This window comes from Microchirus variegatus (assembly GCF_963457635.1).
Source record: "Microchirus variegatus genome assembly, chromosome: 3".
Classification (NCBI taxonomy): domain Eukaryota; kingdom Metazoa; phylum Chordata; class Actinopteri; order Pleuronectiformes; family Soleidae; genus Microchirus; species Microchirus variegatus.
Genome location: NC_139804.1, coordinates 33,049,449 through 33,070,400, shown reverse-complemented (window position 1 = coordinate 33,070,400; position 20,952 = coordinate 33,049,449). Strand labels below are relative to the sequence as shown.

General features: G+C 41.3%; 1 protein-coding gene across 5 annotated transcripts in view; it reads right to left on the bottom strand.

Moving 5' to 3' along the window:
• Positions 1-20,952, bottom strand: part of LOC310924773 (muscleblind-like protein 1) — a 78,267-nt gene that overhangs the window by 14,180 nt on the left and 43,135 nt on the right. For all 5 annotated transcript variants that reach the window (XM_083886603.1, XM_083886604.1, XM_083886602.1 and 2 more), the window contains one exon: positions 3,217-3,387. In XM_083886603.1, the coding sequence (XP_083742729.1) occupies positions 3,217-3,387 (171 nt within the window). The remainder of the gene's footprint in view (positions 1-3,216; positions 3,388-20,952) is intronic.

Genomic DNA, 20,952 nt, shown 5'->3' with positions numbered 1-20,952 from the left:
TTTTTTTACTGTATTGCTTAAAATCCTCTTCACAACGAGATTGTAACCAATTAATTAACACATTGTCATAAAAATGAAAAATGTCAGTCACCTGTGGAACAGACAGGCCTGTAAAAACACCATCCAATTATATTGAACAGCCCGAACTAAATAATTGGATCGTGATGCATCAATCAAACTGCCATCATGTCCCTCTTCCCCGTATGTGCGTACTCCTCTTTGTGCATTAATCGCGCATGCTCAGAAGACAAAGCAAGAGCTTATGCAAGCTTGCTAAATCCAGTTGCAGCAACATTAAGACAGAAAAGGTGCCAACAATAGGTGTTTGTCGCAAATGAAAGACAGTTTTTGGGAAAGCTACTACCAAGAAAAAGTCTGAAGAAGACCAGAGTGAGCATCAGTGCCGCGCTTGAACGGTGGCAAAAACTGAAAGCCCAGAAAGGGCTGCAAAGTGATGCCATGGTGGCTCTGTTTCTAATAGACCATTAGGTTAACTTTATGTCTTTGTGAGTATCCAAATTTAGAGTCACCGAAAAGTACAGAAAGTTACAGATGCTGCGCGGTGCTCGTGAATCTGTGTTCGCTGTGCTGTTTCCTGTGCTCTGGAGGCGTAGCTTGAAGAAAGGGGGCTTGGACTGTTGAATTCCAAATGTAGCCTCCTCTCAACAGGATCTCCAACCTATACCTTTAAAGCAACACTATACAACTTTTGACCTTAAAACAAGATCTTCAAAAAACAATTCTGATGGCTTACTGGCTTGTGTAATTTGAAGAACAGAGACATTTTCATTCCTTCTCTGTTCCCTGATTCTCTGACCTTGCGCTAGGTGAGGTTTGTGAGTAAGCAGGGTAAATGTGAGAAGCGTAACCGCTGGGGTGTAAACGTTAGAATGAAGCAGCAGGAGGGAAAAAAAAGAAAAAAGAGTCAAGAGCCTGTAAACCGAGTGTACATTTTTCTGCAAAAACCACATCCCAGTCGCCGAGAGAATAACATAGTGAAAGCAAGGCTTTAGGGGAAGAATATAAGCAAGCATGGACGGCGTCATTTTTTATATCGCATTTACACCACGCGCTCAGTTTTGACATCATAATGACAAGTTTAAGCCTGGAAAAATCTGTCCATTCAACTTTGACAAAACTAGAATGCTCTTCCCTTGAGTGAGGAAACAGTACTATAGATAGATATATAATTGTAACGTGGGCCGTCCGACTGACGTCGACTCTGTAATAAAAAGCATCATGAGCACCATCACTCACAGCCAGCTGTAATGGACCCTAATTACTTCACCCGCTGCACATTTCCATGCGTGAAATGAAATCACTTTCCTACGCACTTGGAGGATGCTGGAAGGCGGAAGACAAAAAAAAAAAGGTGAGAGAACTGTAGATAAAAATGTGGTAGACGTGCTGAGGATGGGGGCAGGAAACCACGCTGAGGACACGAGGGAAGGATGGAGGAAGAGGAGTTTGATTCCTGGAAAGACTTTGTGTTTGTTCCCTTTGCAGACAACATGGCTCTGTTCTCTACACTTTTCTTTGTAGTGCGAGGCCTAAAGCCATTTCTCCTCACTGCCGACGTCCTATCTTTTTTTTTTACTTTACCTACCTGTCTCTACTCTGTCCATTTATCTCCCCCCTGCTTCACTCAGCCATCCCTTTCTTCTTCTGCTGTGTCCTTCTCTGTCAGCCAGTCTCCCCCCCCTCCTCTCGCCTTACTCTCTCTTCCCATGACATAAAAAGAAAGGGAAGGCTTTGCAGTCTCAGGGAGATCTATTTCTTCTTTAAAAAGCTTTTCATGCTTTTCTTCAGTTCCTCTCAATGGGCTGCTCGACACAGGCCCTTTTCCCTATAAGCCAATGGCTAAGTGTCCAAACACTGTGCACGTGTGTGTTAAAACTCTTTAAAATACAGATTTGAGATTATTTTAGACGGACAAACTCCACAGAGGGGGCAGAGGGAAAGACTCAGGAATCATTTTGAGCTTTACTGGGTCTCATCGCAAAGGGATTGAACAATTTATTTGAACATGCCGACAGGCTTTAGCTGTTACCGAGTTTAAAGTGCAACAATTTCAGATGTATAGTTTACTGCATGTAGATACAGTATTCCTGATGAATTGTTTGGTCCATAAATGTTAACAAAAACGTTGCTCAGTGTTTGTCAAACCTGGAAATGACGATGTTCTCGAATGTCTTGTTTTTGTCCACAAACCAAAATAATTCAGTTTTTAATGATTTCTTTGTTATGTGGAGCGAAGAAACAAAGAAAATGATCACATTTAAGAAGCTGAAACAATCAGAAATCTTGTTCTAAAGATGAAAAAACAAGTGTATGTGGCCCTATGATACATTTAATCATGGGATAATTATGACCAAGTGTCTTATTATTACTGTTATAATAAACATACATTATATTCTATCACCTCACTGGCAGCTGTGCCTCACTACTATAGCTACACACTGTGTGTAAAAGACACTGAGGTTTGAGCCATGTTTTCATTATAACATGATATTAAGTGGGGGGCCGCATGTTTGAGACCCCTGCTTTAAACCGATCAATTATCAAAATTGATGACGATTATTTTAGAATCCGCAAAAAGGGTTTCAGCTCTAGTACAGTATGTGGTCATGGTAACATGGAAATGATATTGATGGCAGCATTAAAAAGCAGTGGTTCTATTTTGGGCCCTGTTTAAGAGCACACTGAAGTTCACAGATCCGCTTATTTCTCACAGAGATCCTCGAGCTTCTCAAACAGTCAGGTGACGTTTATTTCATTTTATTGTCTCGCGCTTTATCCTCCACATGAAGGTCAAGGTCAAAGCCAATCCCAGCTGACATAAGAGGGCAAAAGAGTGACAAATTCAATTAACCTGTGCATGTTTTTTGTCCCACTGTAAATCGAAGTACTTGGAGACAACATAGGCTAACTACTAACCCTAACTACACGGCTACAGTGCTAAACACATTTTCTTTAAGTTTAAATGTATTTAATATTTAAAGAAATAAATTATTTGACTCGCTAGAGTGTGATTTATGGCGATTGAACTCATGATGAGCTGAGAGACACATTTAAATAGACAGTGACACGCATCAAATTCACAAACAAGTCAAGAAATGGAACTCCTTCAGACACCTAAAAAGGTTTCACATCTGTGGCTTCTTCTTGGTGACGGGTGTACAGTCTTTATGTGTGAACGTGCGTGCGTCCTCTCACCACTGGCTGTAGCTGCGCGCCGGGCATCATGGCATTAGCGAGCTGCATCTGCTGGGCCAGCATGGCCATATTCTTCTGCTGGATGAGGTTGTTCCTTCCGTTGATCTCCAGCTGGGTCTTTAGGTGAGGAGGAGGATGGAGGTACTTGCAGTTCTCCCTGGAGCATCGGCCCTGGTTTGGTGACAGAGAGAGAGGACGAGGACGAGGAGGAGGAGGAGGAGGAGGAGGAGGAGGAGGAGGAGGAGGAGGAGGAGGAGACGAGGTGTTGGAAAGACAAAGACAGAGGAGGGTGAATTAGAATAATGCTTCTCTTAATTGTGTCCTGACGTAAAGAAGCAATGAACCTTAACTCAAGGTGCTGCCCTAACCCATTTAGCAGGACCCGACCTAACATCCCTGACATAACGGGCCAGTGGATTTGTCACAAAGAGGAACAGCTTTCTTTAACTCTTTGTGATATGAGCTGCATGTTTCGCTACCTTGTCCTTTAGTAGAGGATTAGATGCTTATCTGACCACAGTGAAACGAGAGAGACGAAGAATCAGGCGCTACGTTCCCACAAAGATACGGACACTTTACTCACTCACTCTGTTTAACCATGTCTGGAACTAATGATTATTTTAATTATTGAATTACTTAATTAATGGTTGGGTTATATCATTTGGTCATGCGAAACTTGTTATGAGGTTTATAACCGCACAAGGTCAAAGAAAAGTAACACATGCTCAGACTTAAGAAATGCATTCTTTCATGAATACTTCAAACTGATAAGATTAAAGACCGACTGTTTCAGCTACACTGCAGTGTTCAAACCTCAGCAGGGAGCGTTTCCTTTTTATTACATTAATAACGTCTTACTGTAAAACAAATGAAACTATAACGAAATCACATGAGGTTGAGAACGCGTCTCATCTCTTTGTATAGCAGCTAAGTAAAAGTTAACACGGGGAATAAAAAGGAAAGAGAAATAAAGACTTTTTTGAGTAGCTATAATATCAGTCTTTAAACAAACTCACACTCTTCTTTTATCTTCAAAGCTCCGTGTCACACAGACATTCACATCGCTCACTTACATTCTGGCCACACGTTGGTGCGCGTTTGATATTGGATTACATCACATTTTGTTTTTTTCCTCTTTCTGAAATCTGATCCAATTATTTTCGACCAGCAGCGATTCTGATTCTGAAGATCACATCGATTCATCCCCCAGAGGTGATGCTTTTTTTTTCCCACCCTTCTACCTGAAGTGCTGCTGCACTTTCAGGGGAGGTTTTCACTTAGCACGGAAAGATCCGCGCTCTCCTCCTCCACCTTTGAAAAGCTGCCTCATCTGATACCACCATGCTTTACCACCAGTCCTGGTGCTGCTGCTGCTGCTGCTGCTGGTGACTCACTATTGATTTCACTTCAATTGAGACAAATAAGTTATTTGTCAATATTTGACTGAACATAATTTCAGAAAAAAAGAACCATCTGGAAAACTGAATCGGCGGGGGTCGATACACAACTGGGGGGGACACACACACACACACGTGTTAAAAATAAATATCAACACACGCCGTGTGCTCTCTATTGAATATTCTGCTTGTGTCTACAGACAGTGAGGTGGTGTGTCTGGGCACTGTGGTTGATTATATTCATCCAGCAGCCCAAGGGGGAGAAGGAGGGAATGTAATTTATACTCTCATAATGCCTGCTCCGCTGAACACTCCCCTGGATAGGTGTAATATCTAAGATATCGCCTCCTTTTTTTTTTAATACTCCCTCTTTTTCATTCCCTTCTTTCAACTACATACATCCAACGCCCCACGCTGATATTTGCTCTCCTTATCGTGATTACCGTGCTGTGCATATCTGTCCGTGTGGATATGCTCGTGTGTGTGTGTGTGTGTGTGCAGAATGTGGAGAACAGCACACACACACACACACACTCTCAGCCATTGTCGGCTTCGTTCTTTCTCCTCTCTCTTCCATCTCTCCCAATCCAAATGCCTCCCATGACTCCTTTATATGAATCTGCAGCTCAGGGGTGGTGGTGGTGGTGGTGGTGTAGGGGGATGAGGAGAACCAAGCCGGTGACAACTCCACATTACCACCTCCCGTGGGGAATTAAAGGTTGGCTGTCATGCTACTGCTTATCTCGGTGAGATTACCTGCTGCCCTCTGCAGCCCACAATGACACCTGCTTTCACAGCTCTCTGTTCTTCCCACCTCCTTTCTCTCTCCTCTCCTCATCCCTGCCTTTTATTCTTCCCCCCCCCCCCCCCCCCTCCCGCACAGCCTGCTCTGCCTAGCTACAGCAGCAGAGCCACTTTGGATTGGAGAGCGGCAGAATGTCAAGAGTTCTTCCAGCATTCTCATTGGCAGAGAGCCAACAGGAATACTTTTCCTGGCTCTGGTCATTGGTCTATAGAGACACACACAGATATATAACAATGTTCCGTGCCAGGCTCTTTCCTGTGTGGCTGTGTGTGAGACGATCGATCAGCACTAATTGGTTAATGTCCTTTGATTTTCAGAGCACTGGGTGACGAGGCTCGAGCATCTCACACCATGTCGGTGTGTCTAGAGTTTCTGTGTCTGTCGCTGTGACAGAACAGGGAAGAACGGCGTTTTAAAACAAAGCCAAAGACGTCAAAAATACAATGTGTCAGTCAATCTCTCTGTCAGATGTGGGATAAATCTCATAATATATTTAAACACATTCTACATTTGTCTGTTTTCTCTTATTCTTCGGTAATTTCCTTAATAATTTTAAGTAGCAACTTTAGAAAAGTTAATGTTAAGTTTTACTTTCAAAACTATGATGATTATTATATCAAGCTAAAATTAGTGCATTAGACCTTTGTTACTCTTGCCATTTATTTTACTTAATAACTTCCGTTATAAAGTTTTATTCTGGTTCTGTAATTTAATATAGTCAAGTATTTTAAAACTTTTACACAACTCTTTTTTTCTTTTAAAAGAGTGTTTTTTCACATATTAGGTTTATCACGTCTGTGCATTATGGATGTTCATGATTAGCCAATCAATTCATTGAGGTAAAGAATTGAACTTATTAAGAATCTATTCATTATTTAACCAACATCATCTGTTTCGTTTGATCTCCGTGTGTCTGCACCTATTGTGTTCTTACAACTTATACCAGCAGGGAAGCACGATAAAATGCTAACTTAATGCAACGTAACGTAGGTGAAAAAGCCAGGAGGTTAAGGTAAGGCTTGTGATCAGTGCAGCTGCAGCCATGATGCTACTGTAATGCTTGTGGATCACAGTGCTGAAACAAGCTTCTTGACAAACCATCTCCTCTGAATTCAAAATTTCAAATTGCACTCTCTCCCACAAGTTAGTCACAGAACCAACACCAGGAGCTGTATGTTGTTTCATGAAGCTCACATCACCTGTGTGTCTACGAACGTACAATGCTTAAAATTCTATTATTTGTTGTTATTGTTAATGATTAAGTGACTATTGCTTAACAGAAAGAACTTGCATGACATTTGCGGTCTGTAAGGTGTTTGCTGAAAGACACGATTATCGGCTTAAAAAACGCAAAACAATTCTACCTGCGGCTACAAATAAGAAGACATGACTTGACTCGTCAGCAGACACAATCCAGAGATGTTGTGTTAACATCTAATTTCAGCAAAGCTGGAAGAGAGAAAGTGAAGACAACATAATGATGGATCAGACGAGCTTTGTTGTTTTTTCCCCCGTGGCAGTTTTTATATTCCTTTTTTAATCTCCTTTAGGGCTTTAATTCAAGGCTGCTCAGTCAGTTGTACCAAATGTTGTCTCAGAATCATTTATAGCGCAGCACAGTCTGATCTGGATGACCTTTACAGTATATCTATGTTATGTTTTTTTTAAGATGTTCTTTGGAAACAGACACACTACAACAGACTCTTTGGCTGAGTCTGGTTGCAGAGTGGAAGAAAACCTAGACAAAACTGATATGTGTTGGTTCTGTTTTCAGACATGAAGTCCATGCACAAGACATTTTCTCCACATATGACACAACGCAGTGGGACATTGTCTGGATAGTCAGGAGTGGCACCTGTCCGGAGCATGCGGGAGGCCGGACACTGGACACTGTGTCTTCACATGAACTCAGTCGGAAATTATTTTGGAAATTTGACAAGGGCGCTGCCAAGAAAAGTCCAGGAAAAAACTATGGATATTACACTACTGTTCAAACATTTGGGGTCATTTAGAAATGTCCTTATTTGTGAAGGAAAAGCATTTTTTTCAATGGCTATAACATTAAAAGGGACATATTATGCAAAATCTAATTTTAAATAATATAAATCCTTATATTTTGGACTCTGGAGGTCCTATAAGTTGTCAAATTGTGAAAAAATATGATTTACTCATGTTTTTGTGGTCCTCCTCAGTCTAAGTACAGGAGATAAAACACGCAATGTTGACTTTGCGCTCACTGGGACGTCACAATGCGCTAAATTCCTGGAATTGTTGTCTCGCGGAGCTTTGTCCGTAACAATCAGACAAACAAACACCCGAGAGTACTGGCGAGGGCAACAGTATCTGAAAACCGGGAAGTCCGCAAAGTCTGCAAAAAGGTCTATTCTAGGCTCCACAGTGCAGCACAGAGTGCTACACAAACTTCCAACCTCAGAGGATTTATCTGTCCATTGGATACATGTTATATATGACGGCAATGTGCCTGCTAGAGCCTGCAAAAATGATCACTTCCAAATGCTAACTGCTGTTAGCTCCCAGTCATATCCTGTCCTTTAAGTTTCGTTTTAACTTTTTTTTAAGGTGGACCTAAAGAGATACTACTAAACAGAGTGTTCTGAACAGGGCTGTTTTCGCAGGGTGATTGAACTGCTGTGGTGCTTCATTCTTATGGTATTTTGACCAAAGCATGTCACAGACATGTTCATTAGGACACCAGGGAACTAGGTTAACTTGGAGAAATAGGGTATAATATGATAATAATAATATGAATCAGGAATACACTATATACATTGTTAATGTGTTAAACGACTTTTCTAGCTGCAAACGTCTGGTTTTTAATGAAATATGTACATAGGTGTATAGAGGCCCATTTCCATCAACCATCTCTCCAGTGTTGGAATGGTACATTGTGTTTGCTGATGGCTTTAGAAGGCTATTGGACGATTAGAAAACCCTTGTGCAATTATGTTAGCACAGCTGAAAAATCGCTTGGCTGATTCTTTGACGAAAGCAAAGTTTGCAGGGCAAAATGATTATTTTAAATAAAAATCATGATTTTTAATCTTGTCAATGTCTTTCTATTCATTTTGCAACTCTTTTGATATATAAAAGTGTGAGTTGTAATGGAAAACATAAAATCATTGTATAGGTGACCCCAAACTTTTGAACGGTAGTGTACGTCACAAAGACCTAGGTTATTTTTGAACAGCATTCTCCTACAAATCTATTGCGTGCATTATGCCACAACATAACAGTGGCTCTGATGACAAGTACCTTTGTCCTTTCCTTGCTGCATCTTTATGACAGGGACCAAACAATAAGACACGTGGACATCGCGAGGAACAAGCCGTCTGCTGCGTCTTTAGGATAAAGCCGATAAAGGTCAGGATTATTGCGCGTGTAGCGACGACAATTTACATCCATACATTTTTATCAGCTACGTTCAGAGGTCAGGGCATCGACACAGTCTGTTTTTACAGATAGCCTCATTGACATTTGCTGCTTTGTTGTTCGAAAATAATTCAACGCTGCCTCGGCGTCGATCATCGCCTGCGATGCTAATGTCCCGTCTCCTCTGCTCTCCTGCCTTCTTTTCACTGCTATTTTCTCTGCTGTCTAAACAATGTCGCTACAGGTTAATGTTGAGCTTGTCTGAGCCACAACAGTTTTCCCCTCTGGCTGGAATGTGTGACTACCAGACTCCACTCAAGTTGACTGTGTTCCGCCTTCACCTGTCTGCCCGTCCTCCGCTGAGACGCTAATGTGCTGACAGACTGCTTGCATTTTATACACTTCATACACAACACTGCTTTGTTTTCTTTCCGCTGCACCTCTCAGGTGATTGTCTGGACTAGTATGTTCTTCCCTATGCTTCGACATTGGCTTCCTTTTTTCCTTTTAAAGCTACATAATATCTTCTAACACCGAGGGTGAAGTTTTGGTTAAAAAAAAAAAAAGAAAAAAAAAAAAAATCCACTTCGTCTCATAACCAAATATAGAGGCAACTTGAAACTATTTGCTTTTGCCAAGTTTTGGCCAAGTCACAGCAGAGTTTCACTTCCTTTTAATTGGCAAGCCTTTAAAAGAAAATGAACCAGCTGTCACAGTAATACTCTTAAGTGAATGTGTGTGTGTGTGTGTGTGTGTGTGTGTGTGTGTGTGTGTGTGTGTGTGTGTGTGTGTGTGTGTATGTCAGTGCTGACAAACCAAGTAGTCTGCTGCTATAAATCACCTTGGCCTCATTACACCAGATATCTTTCAGCCATACTTCAGCTTTGGGACTCACAGTCAAACACATAAATGTATAGACACACACACACAGGTTCACTGTAAGCTTAAAAACACGTCTTTATCTTAGAGGAGTCATATTATATTATACCCTATTTCTCCAAGTTAACCTAGTTCCCTGGTGTCCTAATGAACATGTCTGTGACATGCTTTGGTCAAAATACCATAAGCATGAAGCACCACAGCAGTTCAATCACCCTGCAAAAACAGCCCTGTTCAGATCGATTGGTTTAGTAGTATCTCTTTAGGTCCACCTTAAAGGTCCACCTTAATAAAAAGTAAAACGAAACTTAAAGGACAGGAAATGACATCAGCCACAGAGGCTACTGGGAGCTAACAGCAGTTTGCATTTGGAAAAGTTATCATTTGCAGGCTCATTGCCGTCATATATAACATGTATCCACTGGACAGATAAATCCTCTGAGGCTGGACGTTTGTGTAGAACTCTGTGCTGCACTGTGGAGCCAAGAATTGAACTTTTCCATATGACAAAGACACGATTCAAACGGATGAATTCTGGTTGGTGGACAAACACTGATCAAAATCTTTCTACGTTTTCTGACACTTAATGAACCAAACGATTATCGATAGAAAAAACGTACAGGTTTTGCGCAGCTATTCTTCTTAAGACACTGCAAAATGTAATGAACAATTAGGTGGCAGAAAGTAATGAATCAGTCAAGTCAGAGGAAGAAGTGCCATCAAAGGTATATAAGTATCTTTATATATACAGTATATGTATACACAATGACAATGTGTACGTTCCAGCCTTGAGTTTCTTCAATTACCACTGCGGCATTTTCACTGCAGTTTCAGGTGTCACACGTGTGCCTGATTCTGACCTTGGCAACAACATGGTTTTTAATCAGCATCACATAATCCTCTGTGACCACGTTACATCAACAGGGCCTTCGACAACAAAAAAAACAAGATAAGACGACTGATGTGAGGAGAAACCTTATAATCATACATTCTGGAAACGTCATATTTTATAATGATGGTCTAATTGAAGAAATGAGGGCGCACAAAGAGAACGGCTTCACTCACACCCCCACAGTCCCACCTACAGATCATTTCAGTGTCTTCACACAGTGGAACACTTCGCTGCTAACAGGCCGTTATTTTGTCAGGAGTAACATGGTAGATAATATACCAGCGCTAAAAGAAGACCTAATATTAGACACATCACAGGCACATGACTTGAAATACTATTCCCTTTTGTACATAGCGCGAGTGCAGGGAAATCAGCGTGTGGTGAAATGGATAAAAGAATATAAGGGAATCTGAGAGTATGCACTGAATAATATCCTCAGAGAGATTATGGTATATACAGTATACATATTGTGCATGTGTGTACATACACACATGATCCACATAATTTGATTATGATTAATCTCGGTTTAAAGTAGAAGCTAAATATTGCCCCTGGAGTGTCAATAACCTTTGCATCCATTCATCTCTTAATTATTTTGTTCATTTGTAATGCATGTGTGCCACACGGTGGAGAAGAGGGGTCGGACTAAGGGCCTTTCTGTATGCAGTATGCATGTTTTTCCCTGTGTGTGCGTGGGATTTCTCCAGTTTAATCCCACAAGTGCGAGTACAAGAGTGAATATTGTGTGTTGGCCCTGTGATGGATTTATCCAGAGTTACCCGCACCGTTTGCCCTATGTCAGGCGGGATTATCTCCAGTGGTGCCGCGACTCTTAAAGCAGTAGATAATAAATTAATAATAATACACATAAAATCATTTTCAAACAGCATTATTGTAGTATCTATTTCTGTATTTGGTATTTTATCCGCCAACAACAGTAACCTCTTGTTGTTGCTGCTCTTTCACTTATTTTCTTGATTTCAGTCCAATTAATAATCATCACGTGTCTGAGGCTGAGGTGTTGACGATATCGCCGACTTGTTATGGAAACTTCAAACTGTCAGTCTTATTTGTTGCCTTAGGTGCTGTGGAATTCCAAAGAGAAACACTTGTTGCAAAATTCCTCAAGCAACAAAGACAGAAAACCCCAAAAAAGAAGAAAGGAAGTGGAAGGCAGACCTTCAGAGAGAGATTTATAAAAACACAGAGAGAGAGAGATGTGGAGGGAGCATGAGTGATTTCACCAGCGTCTTTTCTGGCAGATCTTAACATCCTCTAAAAGGTTGAACGGCACGTTGCTTTCCACCGGGCCATTCTGCACATTCATTCCTGTAATCACCCACTGATTCTAAATGATCTTTTAATCCACCCATCCACAATGACTCATTCTGATTTAACCACACATAATACAGGAGCCTCTGATCTTTTCCGCATTCTCTCTCTCTCCTCTCACTGTGTCTGAGCTCCCCTCAGACCATGAACCTTCTCCTGCTACTGCTACTGTTGCTGCTGCTGCTGCTGCACAGAAAACACCGTGACCTGTGTGACAACTGTAGGGCTCATGTCCGGACAGCCATCATCCCACACACCCGGCCCCTCCCAAAGGCACCGCCTCTCCCTACTGCACCGAAAAGACAACCATCAATCAAGAAAGCACCATGTGGATGACGTGACGAGAATGCTTTGACACACACACACACACATAAAATAGGGGCATGTACTATATTGACCAAAGGCTGGCAAGCATACGGCAGAAAAATGATGACATCAGACACAGCACAAAGAACGGCCTGTGTGAGGACTGAATGTGCTGCCAGATTGACCAACACACACACACACGACACCATGTGTAGACCACTAATTTTAGGCACAAAAATCAAAATTTTACTTTCAAAATGAAACTCAGTGTACGTATAATCTATAAAAATGCATATTATCATCATCCATGAAAGCAGAAGGCTTATACAGTGTTTTATTATATTTAAAGCGGAACTAGACCGGAAGTTCCTATTAACGCTGTTTTTTTGGTGTGTATCTGCGTCATTACCTTGTTTATGAAGCCCTGACGGTTCGAAACAAACAGTTCAGCCATTGCTGAGAACGCTGTGTTTTATTGTAATCTCGGGGCTCAACGAGATCACTGAAAATCCCGTAATAGTTACGTAAGTAGCGGTTCTCCTGAACAACCGATCGTCCTGCTCCGGGCACTAGTCCGGGCACATCCGGTTGCGTACATTGAACCGCAGAAGAAGAATAATGTCCGTTGTGGAGGTGTTTCACGAGCGGCAGTGTCTTCTGACTCTGGGTCTGACTCCGGTTTAAAGTCATAAAAGGGACTGAGGCGGAAGAAGCTATTTTTAAACACTGTTAAAACAATGTTTTGATAATGAGGAGCAGTGCATCCACCGTTCCAGAGGGGGGCGCTGCGCTTCTGAGAATGGATGTGCTGGATAGTATTGGCCAATCACAAGACTCTGTCTTCTGGGGGTGAAAGTTCACTCTGAAATCTCGCAGCAGAAAAACACCGTCAGAAAAGAGGATTTCTATCGGCTCGTTTACAGAAACTAGGAGGTTTTTGACCATAAAAACAAGTTAATATATGTAAGTAGACCTCCATAACTAACATTTATGTGCAACAGGACCACTCTGTCACCTTTAAAGGAAAATAAGCCTCAATTAGATCAAAAACTGTATCCTCATAAATGATATGGAAGAGGTCCTTGATCACCAGTAAATCAGGGTGTTTACTTTCTAACACGTTCAGTCATTGTTTTAAAGAATCCTGCACTAAATGTACGAGCCTTTCTGAACTTTGGAGTTTTGACTTTACAAACACAGCGAGCGTGAGGAAAGATCTTATGTCCTCAAAACTTCCAAGTTCTTCTCTAACATTTGGTTTGGAAAAAGACAGTTCCCCACTGTCGGTCTTTAAAGTGTTTATTTTATGGAAGGACTTTCAGATTCAGAGCAGCACATGAGCATTGAATGTCAGACATCAACTCTGAGCTGGTAGAGTCTGATTATTTGGGACTTTAAACTATTTCCTTTTGACAGTGGACCTCCAAATTGAGTGACCGCAGAGATCAAAAACCTTCATTTTCCAGAGGCTGCCATGAGCCACGTGGTCAGAAGTATTTGAACAATGTTTTTCTTGTATCAGTAAGTGAGACAATAAACATTTTATCAGATAGATGAGGATTAAACTCACGGCCTCAAAAGTTAATTCTCTAACGCGATTAACTTTTAGAATATTCATCAAATCTCAGAACTTTCAAACTGCCCAAGAATAATTGTAAGATATGTAGATAATGACAGCTTCCATTCCAAGCTTTTAAAGATATTGGAGCAGGTGGTTATGATGAGGACAACACAACAGAGCTGCACGATTTTAAATAAATAGAATATAATGTATTATGTTCTGCCTGGGGTACAAGTGGACTTATCGTACAGTGACTTTAAAATTGTCCTATTTTGACAAATATTATCGTACACACTGTGAAATCTTGAATACGGCATTTAATATCAAAACCATGCTATAAAAGAATTTTGTATTCTCAAACTTTATATGTTCTCCCTTACGTCCTCCAGCTGGCCTGTTGGATTCAATTTTTGATTGTAAACTAGTCAGAAAACGAACTATTAGCACAATATACGAAATACTATATTCTCATAACTTGATGCCTTTGGACCTCCTCAAAAATAAATGGGAGACAGACTTAAATGAGCAAATCACAGACGACATTTGGCACAAAATAATACAGGGAATTTTTTCATCTTCCATCTGTCTTAGACATGCTGTCATTCAGTTTAAAATTGTACATCGTCTGCACTGGTCTAAAGTAAAACTCTCTAAGATCAATGCTGATATAGACCCCACTTGTGATAGATGCGGGCGAGATCCAGCCACTCTCCTACACATGTTTTGGACATGTCCAAAGCTTGGCACTTTCTGGCAGCGCATCTTTGAGACCTTTTCTAAGATCTTTGCGAAAAGGCTGGCACCGTCTCCATTTATTGCACTTTTTGGTGTAACTCGGATAGACTCCCATCTAGAGACGTGGGAAAGAATTATGGTGGCTTTCTGCTCTCTCCTAGCTAGGAGACTGATATTATTGAAATGGAAAGATCCAGCACCTCCAACATACAGTCATTGGGTCCGGGAAATCATGTCCCATATCAAGTTGGAGAAGATCAGATACACAATCAGGGGGTCTACTAGAAAATTTTATAACATATGGCAGCCTTTCTTAATGTTTATTGAAGATATGGAAGCAGACAATATAGTACTGTAATCCTCTGTTGTTGTCCTCAGTCATCTTTATTATTGTATCTCTTTTTTGTTATAGTTACTGTTTGTTTGTTTTTTGTTATCTGGCTATATGAGTTCTGTATATTGAACTATGTATTTCACACTGTGTACTTTGTATGTCTGGTATTTGTGGGTGATTGGGCGATGGGTTTTACGATTTGTTTGTTTTTTCTTCCTGTGTGTTCTGTTGAACTTATGTTAAATTGTAAGCTATAACTTGTAAAACTAAATAAAAATACCTTGATCAAAAAAAAAAAACCATGCTATAAACGCGGAGCTTTTGAATAGAAGGTTCGTCGCTTCACACAGTAAAAACGGTCTATGTGTCACAGAGCAGCCACATCTAATCTTACCTTCAAAATAAAAGCCAAAAGATCTACGCAACGCGCCACTGCTTTTAATGGAAGGGATGTAACTCAGTAACAGCCTATAATATTTTTTTTACATAAATATATTCACAATCAAACAACTCCCAAAATATATGAAACCAACTGCAAACACAAAGAAGAGCTAGAAAAACTAGAAAAAGTCAAACTCAAAATGCTCGCAAATCGGACACAAGTTTTCAAATGATCGTACATGTATGTGTTGAAATTATCGATCGCACATTGTACAGTGGCTGAATTAAATTATTATACAAACATGAGTGATCGTACATCTGGCAACACAGTAGGAATTAAACCTGATAACCCGATAACGAGCATGTGTGCGTTATCTTCTCTGTATCTGTCTTAACCATGTACCGCTGCTAATAATAGATGTCCATATAAGTCTAATTATCTCTCGCCAATCATTTATCAACTGTGGAACCACCCGGGTACATAAGTATAATAGCCTGGATCAGTTAATGACCTCGGAATTTCATTTAACTGGGCAGAAGGATAAGCCTTTGAGACGACGGCAAAGATAGATATGTGCGGAGAGAGGAAGCACAGGCAGCAGTAGATGGAGGTGACACAGCTCAGTTAGTGGAAACGATCACTAGGGACGGAAAGTCCGGCTCTTTTCCTCAAAGAATGGGTTATTTTGGCTCTGCTCCCTTTGAAGATCCAGATGGCTCTGCCCTTAGTTTCAGTCAGAACCTTCTATTTCAGCCTAGCAATTATGAATGGTTGCTGTGTTGTTAAGCATATTTTTAATCAGTGTTTTCATGAAAACCTTATTTCCAATACATTTGAAATGCAGCCAGATGCGGCTTCTTTTTTCGTGTTTTGCTAATTTCTCCACTTTTTCCCCCCTGACGTGGTTGGCCGTCATTGGAGCGTTTAACCCCCTTCCTTCTTTTACATAATGGTACGACCGTAATGTGTCCTCGCATAAGAATCGGTATCAGAATGCCCTTTATTGTCATTATACAGTGTACAACTAGATTTAGAGAGCTTCCCCTTTTCAAAATCGTTAGCACAGGAAGCAAATCATGTCACTGGCCGCATGGTGTGCCCATTGAAATAAAATCCAGATGATTTGCCTCTCCCCCCGCGGGAGTCAGCTCTTCTCGTTTGCGACAAAGAATTGGCTCTTGTAGCTCGGCTCGTTCGCGAAACCGCACATCACTAACTATAACAACAACAAAACAGATTCACACAACACTGCTCGAGAAATTGAAGCCCCTCTACATCAGCGATTATGCTGAGGCCCTGGAAAGCTTGTAGTCGTGAGTGCTCAATTAGCCAAAATACTAATTACAGCCTCCAAAAAGCTCTACTCAGTCTCTCTCTTAGCATGTTGTGGTGCAAGTACAAAATCGTTCATTAGCACAGTTAGCTAATGATGATGCAGAATCATCAGCCATCGCGGGTAATGACAGCTTTCTGCCACAGTCTGGCTGAGTCGCTTCATGTTTGTTCTACACGGCTGAAAATGTCCAGCACGAGTGGTCCATGTTAAACTGACATTTAACCGGTTTGATTCATGTTTCCTCGCGAATATCGTAATTTTTGTTCATGTTTACTGAAGTGCTGGGAAATAAACAGGGAGCTGTTTACCAGCTGGTTAAATCCATTTTTAATTAAACTGCTTGACGCTTAAAAGCTTGTTTCATTCAGCAAATGCTTTCAACACAGATATTGAAAAATAAAGAAAGAAAAGAAATGACTGATTACGTGTAATTACTTGAATAAGAGCAGTCATATTTACATCTCTGGCTGCAATTATTGTACGCCGAGAGGTGCAATGCTGCTCATCCACAGGTAAAATATGTTTTCGTCCGCAGTTCAAAGTTGTTAAAAATGTCCATAATTGAATTTTAATTCGTGCTGGAGTTAATGCTTGACGCGTTGATGCATGATGCATAACCCTGAATGACAACAGAACATGACGGCAAACCATCGCAACACACACCTATGCATGGTCCAAGCAAACCATGTTCCACAAGAAAATAGACGAAAATGAAATTTCACCACAGTCAAGGTTAATATTTGTCATATACGTGACACACACAACACTTTCTGTTTAAAATTAAAAGTTTTTTTCTTTGGTTCAATATTTCAACAAGGCTTTTTTCCTGAAATATTTGCAGGACTGACTCAACTTCCCAAGAGCTGTGGCATTCCTTTGAGTACAGAAAATTATACTATTTAAGTCATTTTCAAAAGTAAACCCATCATCCCACTTCCTGCTCCTGCTGTCCCTTTATGACTAAGTCTAAAAATAGTTAAGGCTAAGCACAGACACAGGAGTTTTGCCCTTTCAAAAATGTGCAGCTTGACTGTGTCACTTCCTGAATTATGTGAACACGTTAGTGTGTCATCACATGGATCCAGCCTTTTTGAAACCCTGTTTGTTTGTTTTTTGCTCCTCAATTTCAGACATAAGTGAGCTCAGCGTGAGACAAACGAGCACAAGACCAGTTGTGTGTTTGTAATCCCAGTGGAATCTCATCTGGCCATCGTCCGCTTTCTTTTTTTAGCACGTTTATACGCACTGTCAGTTGCGTATAAAGAGAACAAAAGGCAGTTGGAGAGCCCAGGCGCTAATTTCACAGTGGGACATCCCTAAGCCTTTGGCAGACACTACTGTAAAATCGGGCCGCATAATGTGTCCCTGTGTATCATGGGATGTTCAGACTTTCTTCGTGTTGGCTAAATAAGGTTAAGTCGCACGTAGCCGTTGCTGACCGATTTGAGAATGAACGCAGTGACAGGATAATTTCTCTTTTTTTGTTGAGTTGTATGTGGTATATTGACACAATATCAACACTGACCTTGTCCAGTCTGCTGCCACACACAAAATCGTCACTCCCCCCCGGTCACTGAAAACACTGCTGCCAGTATATTTAAAGGACTCATATTATACCCTATTTCTCCAAGTTAACCTAGTTCCCTGGTGTCCTAATGAACATGTCTGTGGCATGCTTTGGTCAAAATACCATAAGGATGAAGCACCACAGCAGTTCAATCACCCTGCAGAAACAGCCCTGTTCAGAACGCTCAGTTAAGTAGTATCTCTTTAAAAAAAAACAAAAAAAAAAAAACTTAAGGGACAGGAAATGACATCAGCCACAGAGGCTAGCATTTGGAAAAGTGATAATTTGCAGGCTCTAGCAGGCACATTGCCATCATATAAAACATGTATCCACTGGACAGATAAATCCTCTGAGGCTGGAAGTTTGTGTAGAACTCTGTGCTGCACTGTCACTGCTGCCAAGAACAGAACGTTTTGCGGACTTCCACATTATGACGTCCCAATGACCACAGAAGTCAACATCGCGTGTTTTATCTCCTGTACTTAGACTGAGGAGGACCACAAAAACATGAGTGAGTCATCTTTTTTCACACTTTGCCTACTGATAGGACCTCCAGAGTCCCAAATATAAGGGTTTAAATGATCAAAAAGCTGATTTTGCATAATACGTCCCCTTTAACTACCAAATAAAACATGCCTGCTTCAATCCGAGTACACTTTTTCCTGTCATTAAACCGCGGTTACTCTCCCTCACCAAAGTCGACGGAGAAAATCAATGACTTTTACATCACGACACACAGGAGTTGCTGATCCATTACAGCTTTCATTAGTGAGTTCAAACGTGTTATCTTCATCCCTTTGATGGGATTTACCCAAGTGACACAAATTTGCCAAATGAGGCAGATAACAGCTTATACGTGTTTAAAATCGCCTTGAAACATAGAAGAAAAAAAGTGTGTATATAGTGTGTCTCCCTCTCTGGATGATGCAGCGCAGGTGGCATGTGTTGTCCCGGCTCCTGTGGGAGCTCTGTTGTAGAGGTGTGCGAGGAGAAAATCTCTAATTAGCTTTGTTCTCATTAGGTCTACAACACTGTATCCCCTTAGACACGCACGCACACACACACACACACAGAGAGAGAGAGAGAGGCCACCAACAGCCCTCGAGATCCGGCCCTGCTTCTCTTTTTTCTCTTTCAATTAACCCTCTTTCTCTATCATTCTGCCTCCATCGCTCCTCCAAGTGTTTCTCCAAACACAATCTCAAAAGTTTAGTCTAATTCAGTTTTTTTTTTATCGCCTATTCATTGTACCATGGAAACACACGATTCCACATCTTTTCGGTGTAATTGATTTAGGTCTAATTATTTTCTGTCCGTGTCTGTGAAGCCCACTCTGCAAATGTACCTGTGCCCTTTTAAAGGGACACTGTGTACTATTTATGGGTTTATATAACCCAAAATCCACTTTTTTTATACATATTATGTGCTCCTGCATTGTCTAGTTGCTGTATAATAGTTTTTGTTTCATTTTCGTAGTGTTTCAAAAAGTCATGCAAAATAACACGGTCGCGGGCCGCGGTTGCATAGCCACTGTTAGCAGCGAGACGCCATGTTTCTACGGGAGCCTGTAAGGACAAACGCGAGAGAACAAATCAAGCGTCGCTTTACTTGTAGCGGAAGTCCCGCCTCCACTCTCTCCGCTTCGTCTGCTACGGCCGCGGTAGCTCGCCCTCTCCCTCACCTCACGAACCTCATCTGCTGACACGGAGAAAGACAACGAGGACGACGTTTGACCCTCTGAGGACACCGTAGCGCTCAGGGAAGGGAGGGGGTGAGCAGAGGAGCAGTTCTTTGTTGTAAATTTCAGCCTCTCCTCTAGATGGCACTATAAACTACTTACTTCACCTTTAAATAAAAATCTACCCCAATCGCTTTCCTTCGAAACGTGCCTATCCTCACACCTTCCTTCGATCACTTCACAGCTTTTGCACGCTCGTCAATAGTCTGCTCGCATCCCTCTGAAAGTTGGACACCAGCGCGAGACACAAAACAAAGAGACAATACACAGTTGTCCTCGTGACAAACCCACAAAAAAAAAATGCCTGCAAACAAAGTTCAGCAGCTGCCTCTGGTTTGCGCTGTGATCTCCGCGAGTGACGCGCGGTTGCACCAAAGTGAAAATAAAAGATGCTGTTGGCAAAAGAACAGGCTGCTGCCCTGCAGTCGGTGAATACTGCATGAGCAGACACTGACAACAGACACAGTCACATTAGCGGCGGTTAATCGTCCCTTTCTGTGTTATGATCTAAGAGGGGATTTAGTATCAAATCACAATAGCTTTTCTCCCCTTCTGCCGATGACACAAATTGGTATCAGATGCGGCGGAGTCAGAGGGCTGGAATGTTCTATTCAGTTCTACCTCAGAGAAGTCACGAGGGAACCTGGCAGATAATCATCAGACCACACCCTGAAGCACTTTATTTTGAGAAGAAAAAAATTGTGCAGAAAAAGAGAAAAATACTGTCAAATGGGAGTCGAGGCATTTTCTTGTTAGTGTTTATGGCAGAAAAGGTCCTAAAGTGGTGACAAATACAAGAACACACACACGCACACGCAGAGACACACACACACTCCTCCAAGAAAGGTCGTCACTGTACTGACATTGGCAGCTTATGTCGTTGCCTTGAGGTTAAAGCAGATAAGAGAGGATTAGCATTCATTAGTAAAGAGATGATACCAACTGAAAGCACTGATGAACACACACACACACACACACATTCACGACATGCATGCATACAAACACGGTTTCTTAATCAAAGAGAAGTAACAGTAATTGAAGGCAACAAACGGAATTCTTTGTCTCACAACAGAACAGAACGA